The following is a 25318-nucleotide window of genomic DNA, read 5'->3' on the forward strand; positions in this document are numbered from 1 at the left end:
TGTGTGAGAGCCGTGCCACTGGGGCCCTGCAGAGGATGGGGTGTTCCAAGAAAGGGAAGATGGAACTCCAGCCAACAGTGAGGGTTGCCTGGGCCTCTTGTTTCATGAGGAGTGGCTGCAGTAGCACAGCTCTGACAGCAGGTGGGGCCATGGGCAAGTCTCTGCACCACTTGCAGCCGCAGGGTCTTGGAAGGTGTCAGGCTTCAGAGCGAGAGAGGCTGGACCTCTCAGCAGGTGCCCAGGGCACGCAGCACTGACTACTCTCTCTCTACAGTGAGGGGGCCCCTCACCCACCTCCCTACAGGGTTCTAGAGGGAGACACAGAACAAGTGGGAGGAGAAAGCACTCTGCAACAATCTGTCCAAATCTCTGCAGGTACGTGAGATTGTCACGAGAGTCCACGTGCGCTCTTCATGTGTCCAGGGGAAATGCATGGCACCAACAGAGTCCCGGGGATTGCACAGCTGGGATGAAGGGCTGCACCCAGCAACAGATCTGGCCATGCCTCCTATCCCTGGGTTCCTCTTACGACGACATGTTTCTACAATTTCCCCACGACTCTTTCACTGAAGAACCAGCTTCTTAGCAGATACTGGTGTCCACTTGATTCCCAGCATTGCTGCACATCTGCTGCTCATTTCAGCTGCCTGGGCGGCTGTGCCAAGCCCTCCCATTCCCTGGCTCCTTAGCTCTGGCCAAGGCACCTCTCAGAGCTTCCACTTGCTTGTATGTGGAACTGGGCCCACGGTCCCGAGATCTGCTTCACAGGGTTGGTGCAAGGCTCATCTAAAATAGCCTACATGGCAAATTCTTCGTCAACTCTAACATGTTTTTATCTTTGCTTGTTTTCAAAATCCCCTTTAAATGATGGGGACGTTAAGTAAGGGAGTGGTTAGGAGACCTGGAAGACTAGAAATAAAGATTCGTATATATGATGGTATTTTTTCTTTTTTGAGATAGAGTCTTGCTCTGTCACCCAGGCTGGAGTGCGGTGGAGCAATCTCTGCTCACTACAGTCTCGACCTCTGGGGCTCAGGTAACCGCCCCACCTCAGCCTCCTGAGTAGCTGGGCCTACAGGTGTGTGCCACCACAACCAGCTAATTTTTGTATTTTTTTGTAGAGATGGGGTCTTGCTCTTTTGTCCAAGCTGGTCTCGAACTCCTGGGCTCAAGCAATCCTCCCATCTTGGCCTCTCAAAGTGCTGGGATCACAGGAGACAGTTACTGTACCTGGCCTACGAGGGTATTTTTGAAGTTCACTCATTTCTTCCAGAAAAACCAGTTCCTTCCTGGTGTAACTTCCCTGCTGTAATTAAAGGTGCAGATGTGCTGGGTGAGAGTCAAGCGGTCTGTCCAGGCGTGGGCGCTCTGGGCTCTGCTCTGAGGTCCCAGGTCTCAGGTGCTGTTTCTCTTTCTCGTTTCTGAAACTGCACTTGGCCTGACCCAGGCAGGACACACAGAGTCATATGGATATCCTCCAGGGCTGACGAGTGGCCACACTGGAGAGCCTGACTGCAGTCCTCCAAAGTCCTTCCCCCTGTAGCGTGGCTTTGAGCCTCTTCAAAACCTGCACATCCAGAGCACAATAAGCCTCGAGGAGCATGTGGGTACAACGATGTACGTGGCATGCGAGGAGCTGGAGAAAAGTGGGCAAAGGCAGATCAGTGCCAATTACTCCTTTTTTTTTTTTTGAAATGGGGTCTCACTCTCTGGCCCAGGCTGGGTGATCTTGGCTCACTGCAACCTCCACCTCCCGGGCTCAAGCAATCCTCTCGCCTCAGTCTCCCGAGTAGTTGGGACTACAAGCGTGTGCCACCACATCCGGCTAAATTTTTTTGTAGTTTTGTTAGAGACGGGGTCTTGCCATGTTGGCCAGGCTTGTCTCAAACTCCTGAGCTCAAGTGATCCACCTGCCTCAGCCTCCCAAAGGGCTGGGATTACGGGCTTGAGCCACCACACCCAGCCTAAGCCACCATGCCTAGCCCCAATGATTCTTAAATAAAAACAAGCTAAAAACACTTTTTAAATTGGGCACAGAAAACACATGCATATTTTAGTTTTACATAAAGAAAGACTCAAATCTAAGGAATGTATTATCTTACGCTTGATGTTTCTTATTCATGGGCCCACATGTCCAGGTCAAATATCACATTGCTAAAAAATGACTCTAGTATCTGTCCATAAGCCGCCACTGTGGTATAAATAAACTTTGTATTCAATTATATTATAAATTAAAACTATATATTCTATAATTATATTGATATTGTAAGAAATTGAAGCTTTAAAGATTTCTACTAAATACCAAGCTCAGATAAAAATTGCTTCCTGTTACATATGTCACTAAATAATCATTTTATTTTTGTGTTTAATGAATTATTAAGTGATTGTCCAAGTCTTCAATTTTACGTGCCTGCAACAAAAGCACTATGGAAGCTTCCAGTCTTCTATTAATGCTCTGCAAATCTCACGACACAGATGTAGAAACAGAATGTCTTCCACAGAGAGCTATTTCACAGGAGAGAACCAAGTGCTTTAGTCCACTCCTGCTGCTATGACAAAATGCCTTAGACTGGGCAATTCAGAAACAGCATAAATGTGTCTCACAGTTACGGGGCTGGAAACTGGAGATCAAAGTGCTGGCTGGTTGGGTGTATAGGAAGGGCCCAGTCTCTGCTTTCAATATGGTGCCTGAACGCTCTTGTCCTCACATGGCAGGAGGGATGGAGGGGAGGCCACTCTCTGAAGCCTCTGTTAAATGAAGCCTCTGTTATAGGGACCAATGCTGTTCACGAGGGTGGAGCTCTCATGACCCAATCACTCCCCAGCCCTGGGACCCCCCACCCTCTAATACCATCATCTTGGTGATTAGGTTCCAACACAGAAATTGTGGAAGAACAGACACATTTAAACCATAGCACCAGGTATCTCAAATCATTACCATATGCACTGAGGCAGTTCACTTAACAGTTAGTTATACATTAGTTTAAACTAATTTGAAACAATCTGCACAACTACCCATTTATAAGAGACACTGAGACAGTCACATGAGAAAGAGCAAAGTCACCGATCGATGTAAATGCCAATAACCACACATCAGGGTCCTGCGGTCCCACCGTGTGCACACAGCCACAGCCTCTGAGAATTTCAGACCATAAGCATTCTGGCTCAGATGGGTGCTCAGCCAAAGGCCGCGGTGAGAACGTTTGGCTCTGTGGCCACAGGAAACCCTTAAGGTGTCACCAGAGGGTCCCTGCAGGTCTGATCATCCAACTTCAGGGTTACTGTCTGGGGAAAGACAAACCCTGACCCCATCGACTAACCTTCCCTTTACCATGGGTGCCACACATTGCCTTTCCTTTGGGTTCCAGAGCTTTGCAAAGTCAAGCAGCCCCCCGCCCCGTCTGGAACCTGCCTCTGCACACGTGTATCTCTAGATGTGCATGACCACCTGTCCTGAGTCTGAAATGGAACTGGGCCATCCCAGAAAGTCAGCTCTGACTCCCCTGGCTTCCATCTTCATTTTCCTTCACACAGGCTTTCCGTTAGGAGGCATCACACCTGCCCTGCGCCCCTGCCACACACACGCACAAACACCTCTGCTTCTGCCCAACACTGCTGCTGGGTGGCCCCAACAGTGCCTTCCGGCGTGTGGTGGCCACAGCCTGGCTTCCTGGTGGGGACAGGCACTGGTGTCTACAGCTGACCCCAGGATGAGACGTCCTTGATGTAGCTACAGCAGCATCACCAAAAGTCTGAAGCCAGGAACCACTAACAATGGCCTCTGGGGCAGGTGGTGAAAGGCTTTTCTTGATCAGCGTTTCTCTACCATTTGATTCATGTGTTGCCTTTAATGGAATAACTATTGTTATCTATTCTCCATTCAATATAAATTTTCCTGCAATGATAGTAAATTGCATCTCTATAGCAGACTTATTTAATGATCGTTAACTCTTAAAAACACTCCTGACCTGCCTTCTCATCTCACTCAGATGGACGTCCCTGCCCCCAACTCAAAAGCATCAGGGTTTGAAGGCTCCTGAGCAGCCCGCTCACCTGGTGGCCGCCTCCCATCCAGCTCAGAGGTGCCTCTCGCAGTTCACAGGCAACAGCGAACGGCCCGGAAATGTGTTACGAGGAGCAGCTGCTGAGCTGGGCAACCATTCAAAATGGTTTAGAGAAGAGAAACCTCCTCAGAACCAACTCCAGGTCTGCCCCATCTGCTGACAAACGAAGCACTTCCAGTGGGGCCGTCTCTCCTCTCCCCAGCGCCTACCAGTGCAGCCCTCACTCCCTGGGGCCCTAAAGCCGCCTCCAGAGAGGCCCTTTCCTCACAGTTTGCACCTTTTATCTCTTGGCCCCTAAGGGCTCAGAGCCGCACAGCCCAGAGCAGCCCAGGGTTCCCCTCCAACAGTTTATCTGAGGGTGTCTTCTTCCTCCATCACTGGAATTACACCTAGACCCAGCAGGAGCAGGAGAGAGGTGTCGGAGCCACCAGTCAAGGAGCCGCATGGTACCCAGCTCTGCATGGCCCGGGCCAAGGACACTGATGCCCGCCTGGCATCCCACTGACTCTGGAATGAAGACAAAGGCCTGTTCCACTGGCTTTCCACAGCCCGAATCTCTGTGCGTAGATGGACCCTACATTTCCATGTGGACTCTGAAAGGTGAGAGTTAATTTCACCAGGCCCTCAAATGTCCTTGCCAAGGTATCTTTGTGGCCTGTTTGATAATGTCGCCCAACTTCTTAGAGGTACAGAAAGTGCCATTGACACCTGCCTGTGGCGGTGAGCGCATCCTCGCCGCCCTGCACGGGGACAAAGCCCGTCTCAGTTCCCTCCCAGGCCCGGTGGGAGGGAGGAAAACCCAGGACTGCGGCAGAATCGAGACAATTTGACATCAGGCCAAGTCCTCAACACAAGCAGAATTAGTGCTAAGAGGTTAAAAGGTTATTTGAGGTCATATGGATACGACACAGGTCAGGAACGCTGAGAAGTTGATTAATATTATTGTGTAATATTAATGTTAGTAGCAATTAACAGCAGCATGCAGGTAGGTAAACAACCATGAGAAGAGAAAGGTGAGAGGAAGACAAAGTGAAGACTCACATCCGGGTGAGGGATGGCATACTGTCCCTGGATTGTGTAGGCCTAGAGAGAAGTAGAGAGAGAGACCCTGTCAGACCGTGACCTGGCTGCACCGCGGCTCAGCACCCGCCGCCACCCTCCAGCATGACAAGGACACTCCGGTAGAAGCTTCCCCTCATATGCCTCTCCACCTGTCTCCATCCTAGGACAAAAGGCCAACCCTCCCAGGGCACCAGGAGCCCCAGGGGAGCCGAACCCACTTCCTCTAGGCAGGCAGAGCTGAGCTGGCCAGTTCAGCGAGCGGGAGGGAAACCAGGGGAACCGTGCCCACTTGCTCTGGGCGGGCAGAGCTGAGCTGGCCAGTTCAGCGAGCGGGAGGGAAACCAGGGGAACCGTGCCCACTTGCTCTGGGCGGGCAGAGCTGAGCTGGCCAGTTCAGGGGGCGGGAGGGAAACAGTTCAGCTTTGATGCTTCCGACACCAAGTTTCTTAAAGCAAAAGAATCAAAGAGTTATGTGTCTGGCCCCCAGTAAGAGGTCCACTAGTTACTAAGGTTTTGAAAATGTAATCAGCCAACTGAGTAAACACTTTTGGGAAATATTAATCCCAAGAAATTCAAACAACAAAAGAAAGCTCTAAAAGGTGACCAAAAGCAATTCACCAAAAGCCAGTCTACGTAGGAAGCGGTCTACGTCAGTCACGGCTTGCTGCCTTTCATGACTGCCCTGAAGACAGGGAGGGGGCGGCCCTCCTGACGTGGGGGCGGCGGGGAGGGGGTGGCCCTGATGTGGGGGCGGCAATGCGCCCCTCCAAAGCCGTCGTGTGGGGCTCCTGAGGCCTCACTTTGGGTTCAGTATTTCCCCTGCCTTCAAAACAGTGACTCCGACCTGCAGCCTCTTCCCACCCACCCTGACTCTGAAATCCGGGCAGGTGAGCGAGGCCCCAATTGCCCCACTTGCCCCACAGGTCCCATCAGTGGAGACGCTTTCAGGTGATTCAGAAACTCATGGCCAGACAACAAATGGACCACACAGAATCAAGGGAGAGTGAAGACCACGAACAGCTGTCAGGACTTGGGACGTGGACGGGGCTGCACCAGGCCCGGTGGCGGCCTGGGGGTGGAGGGAGCGGCTCCCAGCTCCTGGCTGTGTGGGCCCCACGCCACTTCGCCTGAGGACCTGTGGTGTCGGTGTCCGCGGTGACCACATGTGGGGCCCCGGTGCACCTGAGAGGGACGCCCCTGCCTGTGCGGGCCCCATGGTGTCAGTGTCTGCGGTGGCCACACGTGGGGTCCCCGTGCACCTGAGAGGGACGCCTCAGGGAAGGATGCATGTCACCTCTGTGCAGCCCAAACCCTCCCATGGGTTTTGAATCTGCCAAGAGTTTTCATCATAAATAACCCAATCCTGCGAGTTAAAGGCCAATCGACCTCCAGACAGGGACCTGGCCTGCAGCCCGGCTCTGAAACAAGCCCCAGGGCTGTGAGGCCACAGTGCTGCATTGGCTGAGGAAGTAAAAGAATCTTATCAGGTAGAGCAGGAACCAAGGGCCTCACTGTCCTGGACAGTGTCTTGAGGACCAACTGCGAGGGTTTTGTAAAGGTGCTGCCAGGGGCACGTTCCCACGTGTCACCGAAGGTGAGAGGCCCGTGTTGCCAGGGGCACGTTCCCACGTGTCACCGAAGGTGAGGGGCCCGTGTTGCCAGGGGCACGTTCCCACGTGTCACCGAAGGTGAGGGGCCCGTGCTTCCAGGGGCATATTCCCACGTGTCACCGAAGGTGAGGGGACCGTGTTGCCAGGAGCATGTTCCCATGTGTCACCGAAGGTGAGGGGCCCGTGTTGCCAGGGGCATGTTCCCATGTGTCACCGAAGGTGAGGGGCCCGTGTTGCCAGGGGCATGTTCCCACGTGTCACCGAAGGTGAGGGGCCCGTGTTGCCAGGAACATGTTCCCATGTGTCACCGAAGGTGAGGGGCCCGTGCTGCCAGGAGCATGTTCCCATGTGTCACTGAAGGTGAGGGGCCCGTGCTGCCAGGGGCACATTCCCACATGTCACTGAAGGTGAGGGGCCCGTGTTGCCAGGAGCATGTTCCCATGTGTCACTGAAGGTGAGGGGCCCATGCTGCCAGGGGCACATTCCCACATGTCACCGAAGGTGAGGGGCCCGTGTTGCCAGGGGCACGTTCCCACGTGTCACTGAAGGTGAGGGGCCATGGAACTCATGCTGGGAGCTGCCCCCTCAGGGCACAGGGTCCCAGGTCAGCCCCGACTGTCTGAGCTGAACAGCAAGAGTTCAAGCATCCTGCATCCTGGGCCACACGAGTTTTCTGACTGATCTTCTTACTGTTGTTATGTTTTCTATCTGCTCATCCCTTAGCAGGCTCTGCTGATTGAACTCATGACCATGTTGTGCTAGAAACGCGGTGGTGGCTGACAGGAGCTGCTGCTGGGTGCAGAGGCCACAGGAGAGCTGTGTGGGCACCCCCAGAGCACTCACAGTGGTGGGGCATCTTCCAGGTCCCTGATTTCTCCAACTGGACAGAAATGAAGTGGATGGGCCTCCAGGTGAGCTCTCTCAGGAAGTGGACGGCCTCCAGGTGAGCTCTCAGGTCCGTATTGGGTTGTGTGTCCTAATCTAGGCCCTGTGGGTCTGAGTTGTCAAGGAGACGCCAGTGGCCTTACAGGCTCAGGTCTTATTCGTGCCCACACTTCTGGGTTTGCATTTCAGCAGCTCCCCTGGGTTACCTCAGGGCGGGTAACTCCCTGCGACTCTGTCCTCCACCACCAAGGCTGACCACTGGCCAGACCAGACTGTCACTAGGGCCCCAGGGCCCAGCTCTAAAGGGCTGACATTTTAGTATCAGCCTTGGGACAGCACCCACTGCACAGGGCCCTTCACCTGCTGCAGTCGGGAGGGTGGGCACTGCTCTCTTTACAGGAGTGAGGGGTGCCTGGCCAGTGGCTGAGCAGGGCTCAGCTGCACCCCCCCTCTCCTGGAGCTGTGACTCCACCCCCAGTGGCTTTAAGTGACTCCACATGTGTTTGTATAAATACACCTTCCTTTTGAAAAAAATCCTACCTTTTACCACATGATATCATCATGGATTTGTTTAAACATCAAGGTGGAGTCCACAGGTTACTAACCCGGTTACCTAACCATGAATTTGGGGAAAGCAGTGAAATGGAGTTTTGCACAGGGACTTCTCCCGCTGTGTGACTCCGTGTGGCCCTGTGACCTGAGCCCCCTAAGTCAGCGAGGTAAGGACATGTCCCACTGCCCATAGGGCTGTGACACAAGGCAAATCCCTGGCTAGCCGGGCCCAGTTTCCTGGTTATAAAATGGAGGTGTGCCGTGTCCTGGGGCTGCTGTAAGGATAGTACGTGCATGTGGGTGCTCCCTGACCACAGCAAGGCAGGAAGGGGTGTGTGCCAGGCTGTGGAGGCGAGGCCAGCGTGGGGGAAAGGCATGCCCTGCCCTGAGCACACGGGATCCCTTGGAGGGAAAGGATGGACACACTCCGTCTCTCCCTCAAACGTGGGCCACAACTGGGAGATCTGATAAGATTCCTTTACACCATAAAGAAAAGCACCAGGAAAAGTCCTAACATTTGCCTCTTCTCTCCTTTTTGATGGTAAAGTCAAACCTCAGGCCCGTTCTGCCCTGCCAGGGTCACCTGTGGGGACGTCTGTCTCAACTCTCCCTTGAACAAAGACATACATGGCAGCCGACTGGACGCAGAGCTCTTCCAGGCCAACCCCCGCTGGACACCTTTGGTCTGTTGGCCACAGAGTGGCCCTGGGTGGACGGGTGCTCCCCATGCCCTGGCCGGGGTTTGGGCTCAGATGAGCGGCTGGGGCAGGGCTCCCCTCCTCCACTCTCCTACAGAGGTGCTGCCATCCCTGGTGGGAGAACACAAAGCTCGAGGGCTGACACCAAAAGGGCCAGCTCTGCAGACTGGGCGTGGGGTGCCCACGAGGCCCCTGCTCACAGCGGAGGGAGGTCTGGGCACAGCGGCACAGACACCCGCTGGTCGGGCCACGCGTCCTTCCTCGGTGCAGAGCTCCCCCCTCTCGCGTGTCCCTGCTACGAGCACATCCTGGGAGTTTGGGATGTCAGGGGATACAAGACCCTGGCTCTCACCGTGCTGTTTCTAGCGTGAGCGGTAAAGTCACCTAGAAGGCGCCTGCATGCTGGCTATCTAAGCTTCCTAAAAACACCCAGTTCCCAAGAACTGGATTTAGGCCGAGCCAAATATTCCTGCCTGGGTCAGGGAGGGAGAACATGATCCCCTGGGGCCGTCTCTGTGGGGGGATGCCGCTCTGAAGGCCCCCTGCGCCCGCCTGGTGCTGGGTGTAGGTGGAAGAGCTCTGCCTCCAGCACGGGTGGGAGACGTGCACGTGAGAAGGCGAGAAAACCTGAGTGCACTAACGGGCAGCGGCGGGTGCTGCAGTAAAAGGCTGAGGTTGGCAGTGGAGGCCGCGAGCGGATCGGCTCTTACCTGACCACCTGCAAAAATGACAGGGGTGGAGGCGGGCTTTGGGCGGTAGGGAATGGTGGCACCTTTCGGTGGGGACTAGGAAAAGGGACAGGAGAGGGAGAGAGAGCGTTAGAGCAGCTTCGCAGCCCGGTAATGGAGAGGCGCGTCCCGGCCCACCCCACTCACCCCCCTGCACCGGCTCCACCCTCCCCACACCTCCCTGAGTTTCGCAGCAGTGCTGGGGGAGGGGAGTGAAGACCTCCAGCCCCCACACCCTCTGTGTGGCTGTCTTACGGCCCGTCCCTCCAGATGGCTCCTTTTTGCAGAGCCCTGGGCTGCAGTTTGCCACATACCGGCCTCCTGAGAGTACCACCTGCCCCAAACATCCCTGGGAGGCTCTGTGGCAGTGTGGAGGGTCAGTCCCATTGTGGGAGGCCAGGTGGGGTGGGTCCCTTGAGCATGAGACCCTGCTGGACAAGGGCTGGCTGCCAACCCAGACGGCCCCTGTGGTGCTGGCCCCTCCGCGGAGGCCCCTCCTGGGATGCGCAGGGCCTTGCAGGCCAGGCTGCACGGCTTCACGGGGAGCTGCCCCTTGGAGCAATTCTCTTGAATGCTCTGAAGAAAGTTGAGCCCTGCAGGACTCCACTGGGACCCATGTCCAAAGCGCTTGGCTTGGCCTGTGGTGATAGTCAGCAGAGATCTCCACAGAAGACTTGGAAACATCCCACTTCACTATTTGAAAAAGCATGTTTAAAGTGCTTACAGACTCCAAAGGAAAAATCCCATAGTTATGATGAGGTTGGCCGTAATTTCCCTTGGTTATTCTGTCGGAAACAGAGGATTAACATTCTCAAGCGCTGGCATTTTGAGCCTGCCCTGCTTCTCCTGGGCCAGTCCCCTGTGTGACCGTCCCCTGGGCCCAGGTCAGGGAGGTAGGAGTCCTGGGTCTAGGGGGCACCACAGCTGGGTTTGGTCCAGCAGGGAGAGGTGGGGGCTGGAGCCTATGAGCCGTTCCTGGCAGGGGGCAGCCTGTCCTGCTGGGAGTTCTAGGGCCTTGGCTGACTCAGGGCCAGCCCGGCACTCAGGGAGCGACTCAAAACCCCATGATGGGGAGTGGGTGGCTGGATCCGCAAGGCCAGGGTCCTGGGGTGTGGCCTCAAGTACTGTGGGGAAGGGGATGCTAGGCGGGTCTGGGCTGACTCAGGTTGGGTCTGGGGTGGGAGGAACTGACTAAGGTGGACGGGAGCCGCCGCCACCCTCCCTGACTCCCCTCGGGCCGGTGCCCCGTGCTATGGGCCCTCAACCCCTACCCCGGCACAGGAGCTCCCAGCTGACCCTGACCTGTGATTCCCGCTTCTTGGGTGGGCACGGGGCCTGCTGGCCTCCCCTGGGACCGCACAAGCCTCCCTGCACTGGGTGCAGGGGTGCTGGGCCCTGGGTGGGCAGGGCACCATCTGTGGCGATGTCTGTATTCTCGGCGGGCCCCACCCAGACTCATGGCACCCTGGGCAGCCCTTTCCTCCGTCATCTCCCGGGTGTGAGGTGAGGCATGCCCACTACCAAGCCCAGAAGTCCTGCAATCAACCAGGAGGGTCTTCAAGGCATCCTTGATTTATTTTTCCAGTCACTCTTCATCTGAGGGCGGACCCAGCTCTTTCCAGGTGTGACAAATCTTCCTCCCTGGGATGATGGCCCCTGGGCCTCGGGATGCTGCACAGCCAGCAAGAGTGAGGGCAGCTGCCCGGCCATCTTCCCTGGCCACGTATGCTATGAGCTCCCTGTCTTGCTCAAACCTCCCTGCCCAGGAAGGAGACAAGGTGGTTGGGATGACAGCCCTGGGGGCGTGGGCAGCCTTGGGACAGCAGGTGCACCTGCATCTGTGGAGCTGCAGCTGGCACTGCACCAGGACGCAGTTGCAGAGGCACTGGGTGGCACTGACGAGACCCACGTGTTGCTGAGGAGCTGGACCTCAGCCCTCCATTAGGGATGTCCCTCCTAGAACTGTTCGTGTCACTGGCTGCTGCTAAGCCTCGGCCGGCAGGGCCCCCAGGGCCTGAGACTGGAGGGTTGAACAGAGAGTTCCGACCAGCATGGCACTGTCACCCTAACCAGGGAGTGGGGACTATTTCAGAACAAGAATATTTTGAAAAATATTTTTGACTTCACAAAATATCAAACTTCAGGGAAACAACTACACAAACATTTTTTAAAGAGGCAAACACGGGGTTTGAACCCCAAGCCAAGTATGAGAGAGGAGTGAGCCTGGGCTGCAGGAGGGGCTGGAGGCTGACCCTGCAGAGCTGCTAGAACCTTCCATTTGGGGTGATGCTTCTTCATTTTTGCTTCAGGAAAGACTGGCAACTGTTGATAGCTTCATGAATTTTGAATATACTTCCGAGATTTTTTTCCTCCCCCCAAAATTTCACGAAAGGCGTCTGCTCTGAGCCGGTCCTTCTCTGCTTTTCCGTTTTAATGCTTTTGTTCACCCATCTCTACTTCTGCATGGGTTTCGTATGTTTTCCCGAGTTCCGCCCTCTGTTCCTCCACGGTGGTTTAAAACGACGCCTCCTTCTGCAGAACTGTGTGAGCAGAGCAGCCTACTGCCTTTGCCTCCCTCCCACCCCCAGCTGCCGGCCAAGGCCTGGCTCCAGCGTACTGAGCACCATTCCTGCAGCTCCAACTCTGCCGAAGACCCGTCAGGGGGATGACAACTTCTTATCCAACTCTGAAGATGAGAGCACAGGCTCCCTCCTCTCCATCTGCTCTCCCCTAGAAGCCCCATGAAGACACTGGACCCTGAGCTGGCAGCCCCAGCACCCCATGGCACCCACACCGACACAGCTCTCGCTCAGGCTGCCTTGGAAGCCCAGGTCAGGAGCCCTCCACAGCCCCAACTGTGTGAGTCCTTGGGGCAGCCGGGGCTTCCAAGCCTTTGCCTACAGTGCCAGGAGGCCAAACACAGCACTGACGTGGGCTGGCCCTGGCATGCAGACGGTACCTCCAGCATGACCACACAGATCTGCTTGACACACTGGATGATGGCATCTGGGGTCCCCGAGATGGTCACCGCCCGCTCCGTGGAGTTGGGCAGCATGTCCCCGGCCACCTGCACCTGGGCACCTGTGGACTGGAGAGAGAGGACGTTGGAAAGGAGCACCAGGGTGGCAGCACGTGGGGCAGCAGCACCTCCCGGGTCTCGGCACCCAAGGCAGCTTGAGAACACTTCCTTAGAAACCTGCATACAGCCCACGCGCCCCTCCCCCGCCCCCATCCCAGCACCGCCCCCATCCCAGCACCACCCCTGCCACCACAGCCTGGCACTCAGTCACGTGCCCCCCCTGCCCCCATCCCAGCACCGCCCCCATCCCAGCACCACCCCAGCCACCACAGCCTGGCACTCAGTCACGTGCCCCCCCGCCCCCATCCCAGCACCGTCCCCGTGCCGCTGCTGCCACCACAGCCTGGCACTGTCACATGCCCCCTCCCCCGCCCCCATCCCAGCACCGCCCCCGTGCCGCTGCTGCCACCACAGCCTGGCACCTGGCCCTGTGCCTTCCCTCGGGTGCAAGTGACACCTGGCCAAGGCTAGACAGGAGGCATCTAAACAGACGCATTTTCAGGGAGACAAATGACTCCTTTCAAATACATGGAATTCTCTCTCTGTGGAGTTTTAGGTCACAGAGAAAGGTGGACTCTGGTCTTGGGAAAGGAAATGAAGATTGGGACAGCTGCCCTGCTGCACAGGGAAAGGATTCAGGCTCTCCTTGAAACGGGACAAATGTGTGAATGTGAAGTTCACACCTGCAAACTCCGCCCATTGGGACAGGCCGATGGCTCAGGGCTGTCTCCAGGTGCCATGGAGGCCCCTCACAGGGAGCAGATACAGCGCCCAGCGCCCAGAGCCTCCCTTGCCCAGAGCCATGAGACCAGCTAGTTCCTCCCTGTCCCCAGCATGGCCCATAGGTGTGTAGTTGGTAGGCAGGGTCCATAGGTGAGCAGTGGGTGGGGGGTCCATAGGTGGGCAGTGGGGGGGGGGTCCATAGGTGGGCAGTGGGTGGGGGGGCTGTGGGTGGGAGGGCTGTGGTGGGGCCGGGTCCCTGCAGCACACTTGCACTTGCTCATGGGTCCTGTGTTCCTGTTTTGGACTTGGAGCTGTGGGGTCTGCGTGGCCAGCACTGGGCTTACGGACTGCAGGGATGAGGCTCAGGAAGGCTGCCTGGCCTGTGGCCACCACCCGCAGCCTGCCTAGAGGCTCTGCAGCGGCCCAGGCTGGGAAGGTCCTGTTACCTCCCTGATCTCCTTGATCTTGGAGCCTCCTTTGCCGATCAGGGACCCGCACTGGCTGGCAGGCACCACCAGCCTCAGCGTCACTGGGGGCTTGCTGGTGGCAGGGCTGTTGCTCATGGAGTTGATGATATCCTAGGGGAGAGACACGTGTGTTGGCAGCACATCAGGCCTCACACAGTGAGAAAGCAGGAGGAGTGCAGGGGGTGCGTCCTGACTTCCCACGCTCAGAAGCCCACAGAGCCCCTCCCGTGCATAGCCGAGGACACAGTGGCCAGGCCAGGCCAGGGAGGACCGGGAGATGCTGCTGAGATGGACGTGCAGGCCCAACACGGCACACAGACGGCAAGGCAGGATGGTCACTGTGCCATAGTGGGGTTGGGGCAGGTCTGGCCTTGGTCGTGGAGACCTGGTGGGCAGGGGGTGTGGATAGACAGGCTGACACAGGAAGTGTAGACACTGGCCTAAGTGGAGGGGAGAATGGAGGCTGGAGACTAGCGGGGCTGGGTAGATGCCCAGGGCCAGGTGAGGCAGCGCTGCCAGGGACAGGCCACAACTAGGTGTCGAGGGCATGGGGGCAGAGAATGGCTCCTGGGGTCTGGTCTGGGGAAGGAGACGTGTGGTTAACGTAGAAGTGTGAGGGGGCAGCAAAGGCTGAGGTGGGGGTGAGCCAGTGCCCACCCTCCTGGGCAGCTGGTGTTTGGCTCATGGTCCTGACACCCAGGAGACGGAGCTGGGCTTTGGGTTCAGGCTGGTAACCCATGGGGGACAGGGCTTCCATCAGCTGCATGGGAAGTGTCCAGGCTGTGGCCTGGAGCTCGCTGCAGAGCGCGGTAAAGAGCTTGGCAGAGGCAGTGACACGGAGGCTCCCCCAGGATACCCGCCAGCTCTGGGTCCATCATGCCTGAGCTATGATTCAGGGCAACACAATTTGGTCTCCACAAAAAGTGCCCTCTTCTTAGAAACAAGGCCTGGGTCAGTGTGTGCCTGGACAAACTGCTATAGACTACCAAGAAAATAGGATGGTTGTTCCCGTTTGTCTATTTTTTGTGCTGGGAGCTTGACTTTGACCCAGAGCGTTCTCTCCGGTGTTGTACCTGCTGGGGCTGGGGAGAGCCTCTGTGTGTCAAGGCTGGGGACCTGAGGCATGGGCACTGAATTCCCACTTCCTGCCACCCGCTCTCATGGGGCCATGTCTCCATCCCTCCTCTCCCAGGAAAACTCTTGAATGGACTCATTGCAACCTGGACTCGGGTGCCTGTTTCTCCAGTGGTTTCAATTCCCCAAGGATGACTGGGCCTCAGTGGCTGCCCTGGGGAACATTTGACTTTAACAAAATTGTTCATTGAAAGGCACCTTAAAAAAGAAAGATAATAAGATTTTTTCAGGCCCAATGGGCAGCGTTTTTTGATTGGTATGAAGAGGACTCCAAATGAAGTTCTGATTTAAAAATAGCTTCACTAAACATTCTTTGGCTAAAGCTAGTCAGCAACCTGGCAGACATCAGCAACAAACCAGACCCCCAGGCTCATAAGCTCTCCCCTCCTTTTCCTCCCACTGCCCCTGCCCAGCACTCCCCCTGCCCTGTCCTTCCCTTCCAGTTCCTCCATCGACTCCACCTCTATCTTTTCCAGCCCTCCTAAAACCCCCAAATGCCAGCTGTCTGTAAAAACCCAACCCCCCAAAAACCAGGTGAATAGGCAACTCCAGAAGCTAACCCTTGGATTGCAGCTGAATTCAGAGCTGTACTTATGGATTCCCTACACCCAGACCAGACCTGCAATGACCAACAGAAGAATTTAGAATTTTGGTTGCACATGACCCAGAGTTACCTGAACTCTGTCAACAAATAAACCCGAGGATCAAAAAAGGTCCCACAGCAAAGTCCTAAATGCCACTCCTAAAACATCCCCAGTAGGAACTGATTAGAACAATCACACACACAGCTGTAAGATGAAACAACTGGAGATTTGGGGACAGACAGAAAGTCCCTTCTGACAACCCCGACTGTCTCTACCCTTCAAGGCTGGCGTGAGGGCAGCCCTGTCGCCCCATGAGGTCAGTGGAGTGAAGCCCCACGTGAAAACAGAAATGGGGATGGGAATAGCCCTTCTGCTGAATGACAGCCACTGGCAGAACACACTGAAAAAGCTCTGGAACAAAAATGAGCCAGGATTCCTGCAGATCAGAGAGCTAGGCGCCCCTCACCAGCCCCAGCGCCGGACAAGGACGCTCATTATAGCTGCTGCACTCAGAACGGACGTCAGAGAAAAGATGATCCCATCCCCATAAATAACAACTGAGACACAGAAAGATCCTGGGTCCAGGCAGTGAGGGAGCCCGACGAAGGAACGGGCGGCCGGCATCCCACCTGGCCTTCAGCCCTCAGAGTGACTAATGCTGGACGCAGGTGGTCTTCCTCGTCCTCCTGGTGGCTGTGGAGACTGTTCTTACATCCGACCTGCAGAAAGGTCTCATGTAATCCTCCTCCTCAGTTTAGATACACCACACCCTGGAAGGCGTTTCAAATAACCCGCCGTGTTTTCTCTCCCTATTTCCCAGCCCTGAACTCTAACCCTTGGGCCCTTGACTGGAAAACATTCATTCCTGCTCTGGGACTCCACCCCTGAAAATTTAGTAGGCAGAGACTTTGCTTGAAAATGGAATGGCATCTTAAATGCACATCAGAGACACTGTTTCCTGAGCTCCTAGAGAACTCAGCCCACTGGCAAGCTGTGTGGGCTCTGGGCAGACCCCCGCCTCATGAGGTGGGTGCAGACTCCAGACAAGGGTCTTGACGCTGCACCTGACACAATCCCACTAACACAGGCAAAATGACTGGGGCGGAGCCTCCAAAGGCTCCGAGAGGTTCCACCAAAACACGACCCGAAATTCTCCACAATCCCGTGACCCCAAATCCAAAAGAAGGGCTCAAACTACTGATACCAAACAGACAGAGATACTGATCTGCTGAAGACCTCAGGGCCACCAACAAAATTATTCTCCCTTACTTCCTAGGTGTACTGAACCGAAACACAACTTCGCTGTCCATTCTTCCCAAAGCCACTTGCTTCGTGGTGGCGGGTGTTCACGCTGTTCCTCCAGGGCTGCCGCTAGACCAGGAGAGTGAGCATGTTTTGCCCTCACTGGGAAGCACAATGATTAACCTGGACAGTCACGCCCTGGGGGTCACTGACGCCCTCTCCTGCTTTTTCCAGGTGCTCATTAAGACCTAGAAGACCTAAATCTCCCTAGCAATTCAGTTCAGTCCTGGTGACGCCCTCCTTTGTTCAAGACAAGGAAGCCTGTGGAGGGACCCCACCCACCTGCAGCCTTAGCAGACTCCTGCTGAGAACCCCAGCCTAATGTCCTACTTCACAAGTGAAGCTGGAGGTGATCAGGCAGGGCCTGTGCTACAGAACCGGACCAAGTTCATCCACTGAAACTCTGATCCTCTGTGTGACTGTGTTTAGAGATGGGGCTTTACAGAGGTAACTAAGGTAAAATGGGGTGCCTACAGTAGAACCTAATGTAATCTGACTCGTGTCCTTGTAAGAAGAAGGGACGAGGATACTGACACACACAGAGGGGTGACCCTGTGAGGACCCAGGAAGAAGGTGGCGTCTCCAAGTCAAAGAAAGAGGCCTCAGAGGAACCGGCCCTGATGGCACCTTGATCTGAGACTTCCAGCCTCCTGGACTGTGAGAGAACCAGCGTCTGCTGTGTAAGCCGCCCAGCTGTGGCATTTTGCAATGGCAGCCCAAGCAGGCTGGGACAGTGTGCTGCTGCTAACCTGGCTCTCCTTCGGCACAGTCCCCTGTGGTGGGGAAAGTCTGCCAGATACAGAACTCATCACACTCGCCGGCACTTGTCAACTAGCCAAGGGCCCGTGGCAGTGGATGCTCTGGAAACAGAGGGGCTTTTAGCTCTGCTGGAAGCCCACCCAACATGGGCCGCGTGCTGAGTTCTCAGGCACACTTCTTCTTAGAGAGGTGGTGACTGCAGACGCGAGGCCAGTGCAGATGGAGATGCGGACGTTGGGGAAGGTGCTCTGGGGGGTCATTCTGGCCAACCAGTGCTTTAGCCACGGCTGACTCCAGCCAAGCCTTGAAGGCTGGATCTCTGGAGGCAAGCAAAGAGGCCATTGTAAGATTTCAACACTTCGCCCCTGATTTTGAAAAGGAAGAATGGACAAATTCTGAAAATTCTGGTTGTACCCTTTACTCAATCTTTTCTGGTGCCCTCAAGACAGCTGGCTTTGGTACCAGATGATTTCAAATGGGTATTAGCTAAGTCAATCCATGACACTCCTCATCATGCCGTAGACAAATTGATGAGTATCTCCAATCAGCACTGGTGGGAAGCTTTACAAAGACTGCTGAGGTTCTTCGAAGGCCAGGTATCTGTCAACAGCACAACCCGACATGGTGTGAGGGTGAGACGACGCCCCAGAGTGACGCCTCAAGGGCCCTCTGAACACCTTCAGGTAGATTTTAACCAGCGTCCACCTGGGACTGGAAATGCTTTCATTGTTGTGTGTCTGTTTTCAGGATGGGTTGAAGCATTTCCTTGTTTAAAAGCTATAGTCCTTAAAGTTGCTAAAAAAAATTCCTTGATTTTGTATTTCCAAGCTGAAGCATACCAACTTTTACATGAAGTGATTGAGAAATACATTTTACACAAACCATTAAACAGAACTCTGTGAGTGGTTACCCTTTACTCAAGAACAACACTGTCCTGACCATCCACAGTCTTCTGGAAAAACCGAAGGACCCAAAGATGAAAACTCCGAATCCTTTGAGCTTTCTTGGCCATACAGTCTGCTCGCTTGGAGACACCTCAGCTCTCCCTCCATGGACTGATGACTGGAGGGCTCGTACCTTCAGGGATTCCTGATACTCGATTCTGTCCTGCTGCAGGCAGAGATGGCAAATGACTGCAGAGGACTCAGCACAGCCCTACGTAACCTACGTAATCACGTAGGTTACGGCTGCTTCCCACGACATCTTCCCAAACATCCTCCTTAGGTTCTTCAACCAGGAGATTTTGTCTATTGGAAGGGACATCAGAGAAAATCTGTTTCTCTAACCTCATTGGAAGGGGCCTTACCAGGTACTGCTAACAAACCCAGCAGTGAAACTCCAAGGAATCAGTCCTTGGGTTCACATTTCACAGCCAAAGTGGCGATTCAGAATTCCACACAACCAGAGAATGACTCCCATACAGGACCTCAAACTGAGGTTCTCTGAGATCCTCTAGAGGCAGCCATTCTTCAGAAACAGATGGCTGATCTGAGACCTTCCTGCAAGCTGAAGACCTTGGACAAAGGCCAGTTTCTGCTCAGATGTCCTGACAAGACCTCTGTCTGATTTGTTTCCTTTTTCATCTGCTTACATTTAATCACTCTCCCTCTCATTCTCCACGGGCCCCTGGTTGTCATCCACCTCTGGTCCCTTTTCTATTTTCTTTTCACTTTATGATAATTGTTAGCTTAACACATATTCATTCTAATGCCATTCTTGATTATCCCAAACAGTAACCACTGCCCTCACTCTCACTGACTACTGGACACACCGCCCACCACCAGGCCCCAGGGAGGAAAATCTCAAGACATGCCAATTTCATCAAATGGGACCCTGGGGGATGACAGCTGATGCTTTCCGCTTGCATCTACATGGACAACTGACTCTAAACAAATCACCTGTGACTTTGCTAGCATCCCTTTCTCCTAGAAAAGCAACCCAATTATTAAAGTTTACTGATCAGTCCCCAGGTCATTTGAAACTTAAATTCAGCAACCTGCATAGGGCAACCAGCCGTTAAACACTGGCCACAGTGTTTAACGGGAGAAACAAAGACAGGTCCCAACTGAAGCTGGAGGGCACAGGCCTCGGTTCTAACCTCTTGGCCTGAGCCACAGCCCTTCCCCGGTCTCCATATGCCTCCACCAGACACTGCTTCCTTGGGGCCAGTCACCAGGCCCTGCTGGCCTCAGATGAATAACTCAGACACCTTAGGAAAGGTATCCTGAGACTTCTTTGTACATAGAGACCCTAATTCTATAATCTCCACAGCTGGAAATTCTGACTCAAACTTCAGTTCCAAAACCAGGCCACCTGTGATTATGTGTGTGCCCTGTGGGAGGGATGACTGAGTGTCTCCCACAGTGGGAATCACACAGGCAGAAACTGCGGTCAGAAACGCATCGCCAACTCCGGCAGAAGTTATTCGGGACACCGCCTGCCCTGGGTGGAAGATGTGTTGGCATAAGCAGCGGTGGGTAATTGCTTTTCTGCAGGTTTCTTGCTGGCCAGCCATGCTGGCGTCTGTGCCACTGCACATGCCACCTGTAGAGCGAAGGTTCCAGGAGTGGGCTGCCCAGCACCCTAAGGAGCGGCCACGAGGCTCTCCGAGGCTGGCCCTCATGGCTATGGGATGTGTCCTCTTGCCTTGGGTTGGGTAACAGCGCTCTTGGTCTCACCACTGTCCAGGGACTCGGTTGTTCTTGTTTCTGTCTTGGTGTCACGATGCTGGTCTGCTGCATTCCATCAGTCTCCCATCAGGCAATGGCCAGGATGACTCAGCAACAGAAAGATCCCGAGGACCCCGCAGCACAGCTGACCAAAAAGGCAACTGAACCATCCCCAAGCAGCGTGACCTGGCTCTCTCGCCTTTCCTGAACTGGCTATCCTCTTGCAAATGAGAGAGTAGCTAAAAGGGGAAACTAAGAAACAACCTCCAGACAGTGGCTAGGCCACCTATGATAGGGGAGCACTGGCCCCAGTGTCTGCAGCGTCCAGCCCTGGAGGCCAGGCCACAGCCTCTGCTGCACTCAGCCCTGAGCAGTCAGCTTCCCTCATGTGCGTCCCCAGTTCCAACTCAGGACCCACTGGAAAAGGCCTCCCACGCTCCCCCAACCAGTCACATGGGATGTCCCACTTCTAGCCCCAATGCCTCCCCCAGGGCACATCCCTCCTCTCCTCTCCCACACCGAAGTTCCCCCTCCTGCCTGACTTTGAGTCTCTGCCCAGCACAGAAGATGGCACCGACCACCACCATGGCCAGCTTTGAATACTAAAGAGCCTCTGCCCATTCTCCCTTGGAGGGCTCTTCGCTTATTCCCACAAAGTGCACCTCATTACTTAATGGTAACCCCTCAAAGACACTAAATGCATCTCTAACTTCCAGCAATTTCAAGAAAATTAGAAACACATAGAAGACATTATAATTTCACTCAATGACAGAATACACAGAAGTGCTGCTCTTTCTTTCTCTCTCCCCCTCGCTCTCTGTCTCTCTCTCTGTCTCTGTCTGTCTCTCTGTCTCTCTTGTCTCTGTTTCTCTCTCTATCTCTCTCTGTGTCTCCCTCTGCCTCTCTCCCTCTGTTTCTCTCTCTCTGTCTCTGTCTCTCTCTGTCTCATAACCACCAACATGGATGGTCTCTACCTTTACCATCCATATCTAAGCCAGGCTACATCAGCTCTCATGGGGGGCCCAGAGGCATGGTGCTGTGTGGCTGAGGACCAGGGCTGTGCCAGCCAGGGCTTCGTCACGAGCCATGTGGCAGAGCTGGCTGGAGGCTGGAGGTGCTGGTGGGGCCTGAGGGTCAGCCAGGCTGCATGCCCCGGGGGGAAGGGTAGGGTGTTCTGAGGCCATGCTAGGTGCCCCAGCGCAGGGTCTGGGGAAGCTGAGGGAGGTGGACTTAAGGCACATAGCCGGGAGTAGCTGGCTTCAGAAGGACAGAGGGACACTGGCCCCTGACTGGGTGAACCAGAGCTGGGGAGAGGCCCTGGGAGGTAAAGGAGGTGAGTGTGGTTATGGGGCTGCCTGGGCGGGCTGGGGCATCCCCTAGTCCAGGTACAAGGGAGAAGGCCCAGGGAGCCAGCTGGGACCATGCCCACCCCCGCCAGGCTGGCCAAGGTTCCCCGGGATGCAGGTTACCTCCTCAAACTTGTATGCGATCATGGCAAAGGCCTTGAAGATGGCGTCTGTGGGGCCTGTGATGGTCACAATCCTCTCTGGGCAGTTTCCCTCTGAGATGTTGATCCTCGCACCACTCTAGGGTGAGAGCAGAGAAACCCTTGGGCCAGTGGGCCGGGGGCCAAAGTCCGTTGACAATTGACACAAACACATGCCTCTGTCCGCTGACTGGCAAACCACGAATGAACAGTAAAATGCTTCTCAACAATCTCCTTTACAAGGAAATTTTAATTAGCAAAAGGAATTCAACGGATTCCTTCCCCACAGGGAAGCACAGGAGGCCCGAGTAGGGGGAAAGAGGCCCTGCACTGCACTCCCCACAGGCCCCGGCCGAGAGCACAGGCAGGATGTCAGCAGGGGCAGAGCCTGGGGACCCTCCCTGCTCACCCGGGAATGGCTGCAGACAGGTCAGGACCCACCACACTCACCTCCTCACGCATCTTCTTCACAGTTTCTCCTTTCTGGAATAAAGATTTAGACAATAAGGAAAAGGTGTCCCTTTGGCACTGAGGACAATGCGGCCAGGGTGGGTGGGGAGCGGCCTGGCCCATGTGCCCACACCGCAGAGCCTCCCACCTGCGCTGGAGGAGCAAACCAGCCTCTCCACTAAGGCCAGGCTTCATGCCCACCACGCCCTGGCGGACATTTCGGATGGGAAACTGAGGCCCAGGAAGGCAAGTGCACCCACCTACGGGCACACAGCTGGCAAGGGTGGTGCAGGTCTGACCTGACTTCCCATGGCAGCTCACTCGTGGCACGTGGCAGTGTGTGTGCCCTCAGGTGCCCCCCACGGCCGGCTGCGCTCTGGCTCGCCCTCCCGGAGGTGGTGACTCTCGGAGACGCACCCTCTCAAGCGCTTGGGAGGAAGCCGGGACAATGACCTACTAGAGGCGCCCCCATGGTGAGACTGAGGGGAAGGACACAGGACGCCCGGAGGTGGTGAAAATGTGACAAAGACGGGGAGGTGGCCCTCACTGCTCAGCCTCCTGGGGCAGCAGACTTCCAAACTGGGCCTTATTTCCCCTGGGCCAGCCCTGATTTGGAAAGGAAGTGTCTGGGGGCTGCTGCCTCCACCGGCACTCCTGGAGACCACCCAGATTACACAGCCGTCTGAAGAACGCGTGAGAAATCATTCTTTGTGGGGTCTTCAACTGGGAAAGAAGGGCTGGCCACTAAGGCCACGGGCAGGGGGCAGCGAGGCGACCAGCTGGGGAGAACCCTTTCCCCTCAGTCTGCACAGAGCCAGGGACCAGCTTCAATGTCACGCAGCATAAAGGTGACACCTCTGGGGTCCTGACTTCATGGAACACAGACCACCAACCTACTGGGAAAGGTGCACCTGCTGGGTGCCACCTAGCACCCAAGGAGGCTGCCATCCTCACCATCCCCTTACAGAGACCCCAAGACAGGCAGAGATTCAATCAATAATTACCTTCCCAATGATGCTTCCAACTTCCTGCAGGAAAAAAATCACAGAAAGATGATGTCATAGAGCAGGAGGAGGAAAACACCGGAGGCAGACATTGCCGAAACCTGCCTACCTTCCCTGTGTGAGTGAAGAAGGGAGAATTCAGAATCTGCCGGTGGTGGGGGCAGGGTGGGTGTGTGTACAAGCCAGGCTGCCTATACAGAGGCCCTGAGCCGGGGCTTCCTTGGCACCCACCTGACCAGGCCAGAGATGGGCTGACTCGAAGTGCCCCGGGGGAGGGCAGCTGCCTGCCCCCGATAAATAACTCAGGGGGCATCACCTACGCACTCAGGCTGCCAGGAAACCCTGGAAGAAATGCGTGAAAAATAAAGCCTCCTTCAATTGTGTGACTCAAATAAAACTTAGCACTGCTAGTGCTCCATGACTGCTATTTAAAAGGCAGCCTGTTAAAAGGAATGCTGGAAGATGCTGCCACAGTTCTGACGGTGAGCCCGAGGTGGTTTTGGGACACACACTCCCCGCTGTGCTGAGTGGCCCAGTATCTCCCTGTCCAGCAGCGGGACGGAGCTGACAGGTGCTACTGTGGCCTGTCACCTGAAGCAGGGCCAGCAATGGTGACTCTGTGAGGCTGTGAGGACAGCGTGCAGAGGGGGCCATGGAGGCAGAGGGAGGCCGTGAGGACGGTGTGCAGAGGGGTCTGTGGAGGGAGAGGGAGGCCATGAGGATGGTGTGCAGAGGGGTCCGTGGAGGCAGAGGGAGGCCGTGAGGACAGCGTGCAGAGGGGTCCGTGGAGGCAGAGGGAGGCCGTGAGGACAGCGTGCAGAGGGGTCCGTGGAGGCAGAGGGAGGCCGTGAGGACGGCGTGCAGAGGGGTCCGTGGAGGCAGAGGGAGGCCGTGAGGACGGTGTGCAGAGGGGTCCGTGGAGGGAGAGGGAGGCCGTGAGGATGGCGTGCAGAGGGGTCTGTGGAGGGAGAGGGACACTGGACACAAGGAGGGGCCCCTGTCAACCAGGGCACCTCCCCCACAGAGTACAGCTGGGTGGCATGGCCACTGCTGCTGGAGATAGGGCTGTGCACCTGGCCTCACAGAGCCTCATCTACTGTGGGGCCTTGGCTCCTGACACCCACAGTCGGAGAGGCAGGTCCGTCTGTCTCCACTGCAGGAATGAACGCTCTGGGTGTGGGCACCACCACCTTCCCTCAGGAGGAGGCTGTCTTCTGGAAACCTAGGATGTGCCAGTGCTGTGGGGCTAGAGCCCAGAGCCTCCGCCAGCCTCCTCCTGGAGGGAGGCCACACACAGATACTGGCAGCTGGATTCCTCATGGTGCACACCTGAGGCAGGAAGAACTGGTGGACCCTGTGCTGTGGGGCTGGAACTGGGGTTCCATATAGGGAGTTGAACATGGAAGGAAGCGCTCTGCGGAGGTGCAGCCCGGGACCCACAGCAGCCCAGGAGCACCACGCGCCCTGGCTTCCAGAACATGCCACCACATACAGGAGCTACTGAGGGAGTGGCTGGTTCCAGGCCTGGGACAAGGAGGACAAGATGAGCAGAGAGCAGGATGGGGCTGTAGGAACAGGGACTCGTCAGACCTTGGGGTTCTGGCCAAAGCAGGGCAGCGAGGGCATCGGAGCAAATCACGTGGTCACGGAAGGATGAGCCGGGGAAGAACATAGCAACCCGACTCCCAGAGGATAGAAACATGCTCTGAAAGTCTGAGGAGTTTCCTGCGAGTGGTCAACAGGCACACCCCAGGGCAGAGCTGCTGCTGTGTTCCTGCCAACGGCCAGGAGACCTAGACCAAGGCACAGGTACTCCGCACACACTGCAAAGTGTCAACCGCAGAGTCAAAGCCAACCATCTACTCCAGGTGGAAGGGACTCGAGACGGCACCAGGGGATGCCGTGCGGCCGCTATGAAGGAAGCCAGTGGTAGGAATGCATCCGTGTGGGTGCCCTGACACGGATGGCTGTGTGTGGCTGTGTTGGAGAAGGTCCCTGTTGGTAGGAAACACGCAGGAGGTATCAGGTTGGCACTGAGTCTCAAAGGGGCTGTACCTATAAC

General features: G+C 55.7%; 1 protein-coding gene across 28 annotated transcripts in view; it reads right to left on the reverse strand.

Moving 5' to 3' along the window:
• PCBP3 (poly(rC) binding protein 3) overlaps positions 1-25318 on the reverse strand; it is a 286185-nt gene that overhangs the window by 20662 nt on the left and 240205 nt on the right. For 8 of the 28 annotated variants that reach the window (XM_077995359.1, XM_077995354.1, XM_077995355.1 and 5 more), the window contains 7 exons: positions 23257-23280; positions 22253-22285; positions 21786-21902; positions 13848-13979; positions 12559-12687; positions 9582-9656; positions 5106-5147 (listed from right to left, as the gene is read on the reverse strand). In XM_077995359.1, the coding sequence (XP_077851485.1) occupies positions 5106-5147; positions 9582-9656; positions 12559-12687; positions 13848-13979; positions 21786-21902; positions 22253-22285; positions 23257-23280 (552 nt within the window). Of the gene's footprint in view, positions 1-5105; positions 5148-9071; positions 9180-9508; positions 9657-12558; positions 12688-13847; positions 13980-21785; positions 21903-22252; positions 22286-23256; positions 23371-23487; positions 23599-25318 lie in introns of all 28 variants that reach the window. The other 20 variants (XM_077995350.1, XM_077995348.1, XM_028845220.2 and 17 more) reach the window with 11 other exon arrangements.

The sequence above is a fragment of the Macaca mulatta genome, chromosome 3, assembly GCF_049350105.2.
Source record: "Macaca mulatta isolate MMU2019108-1 chromosome 3, T2T-MMU8v2.0, whole genome shotgun sequence".
Lineage (NCBI taxonomy): Eukaryota > Metazoa > Chordata > Mammalia > Primates > Cercopithecidae > Macaca > Macaca mulatta.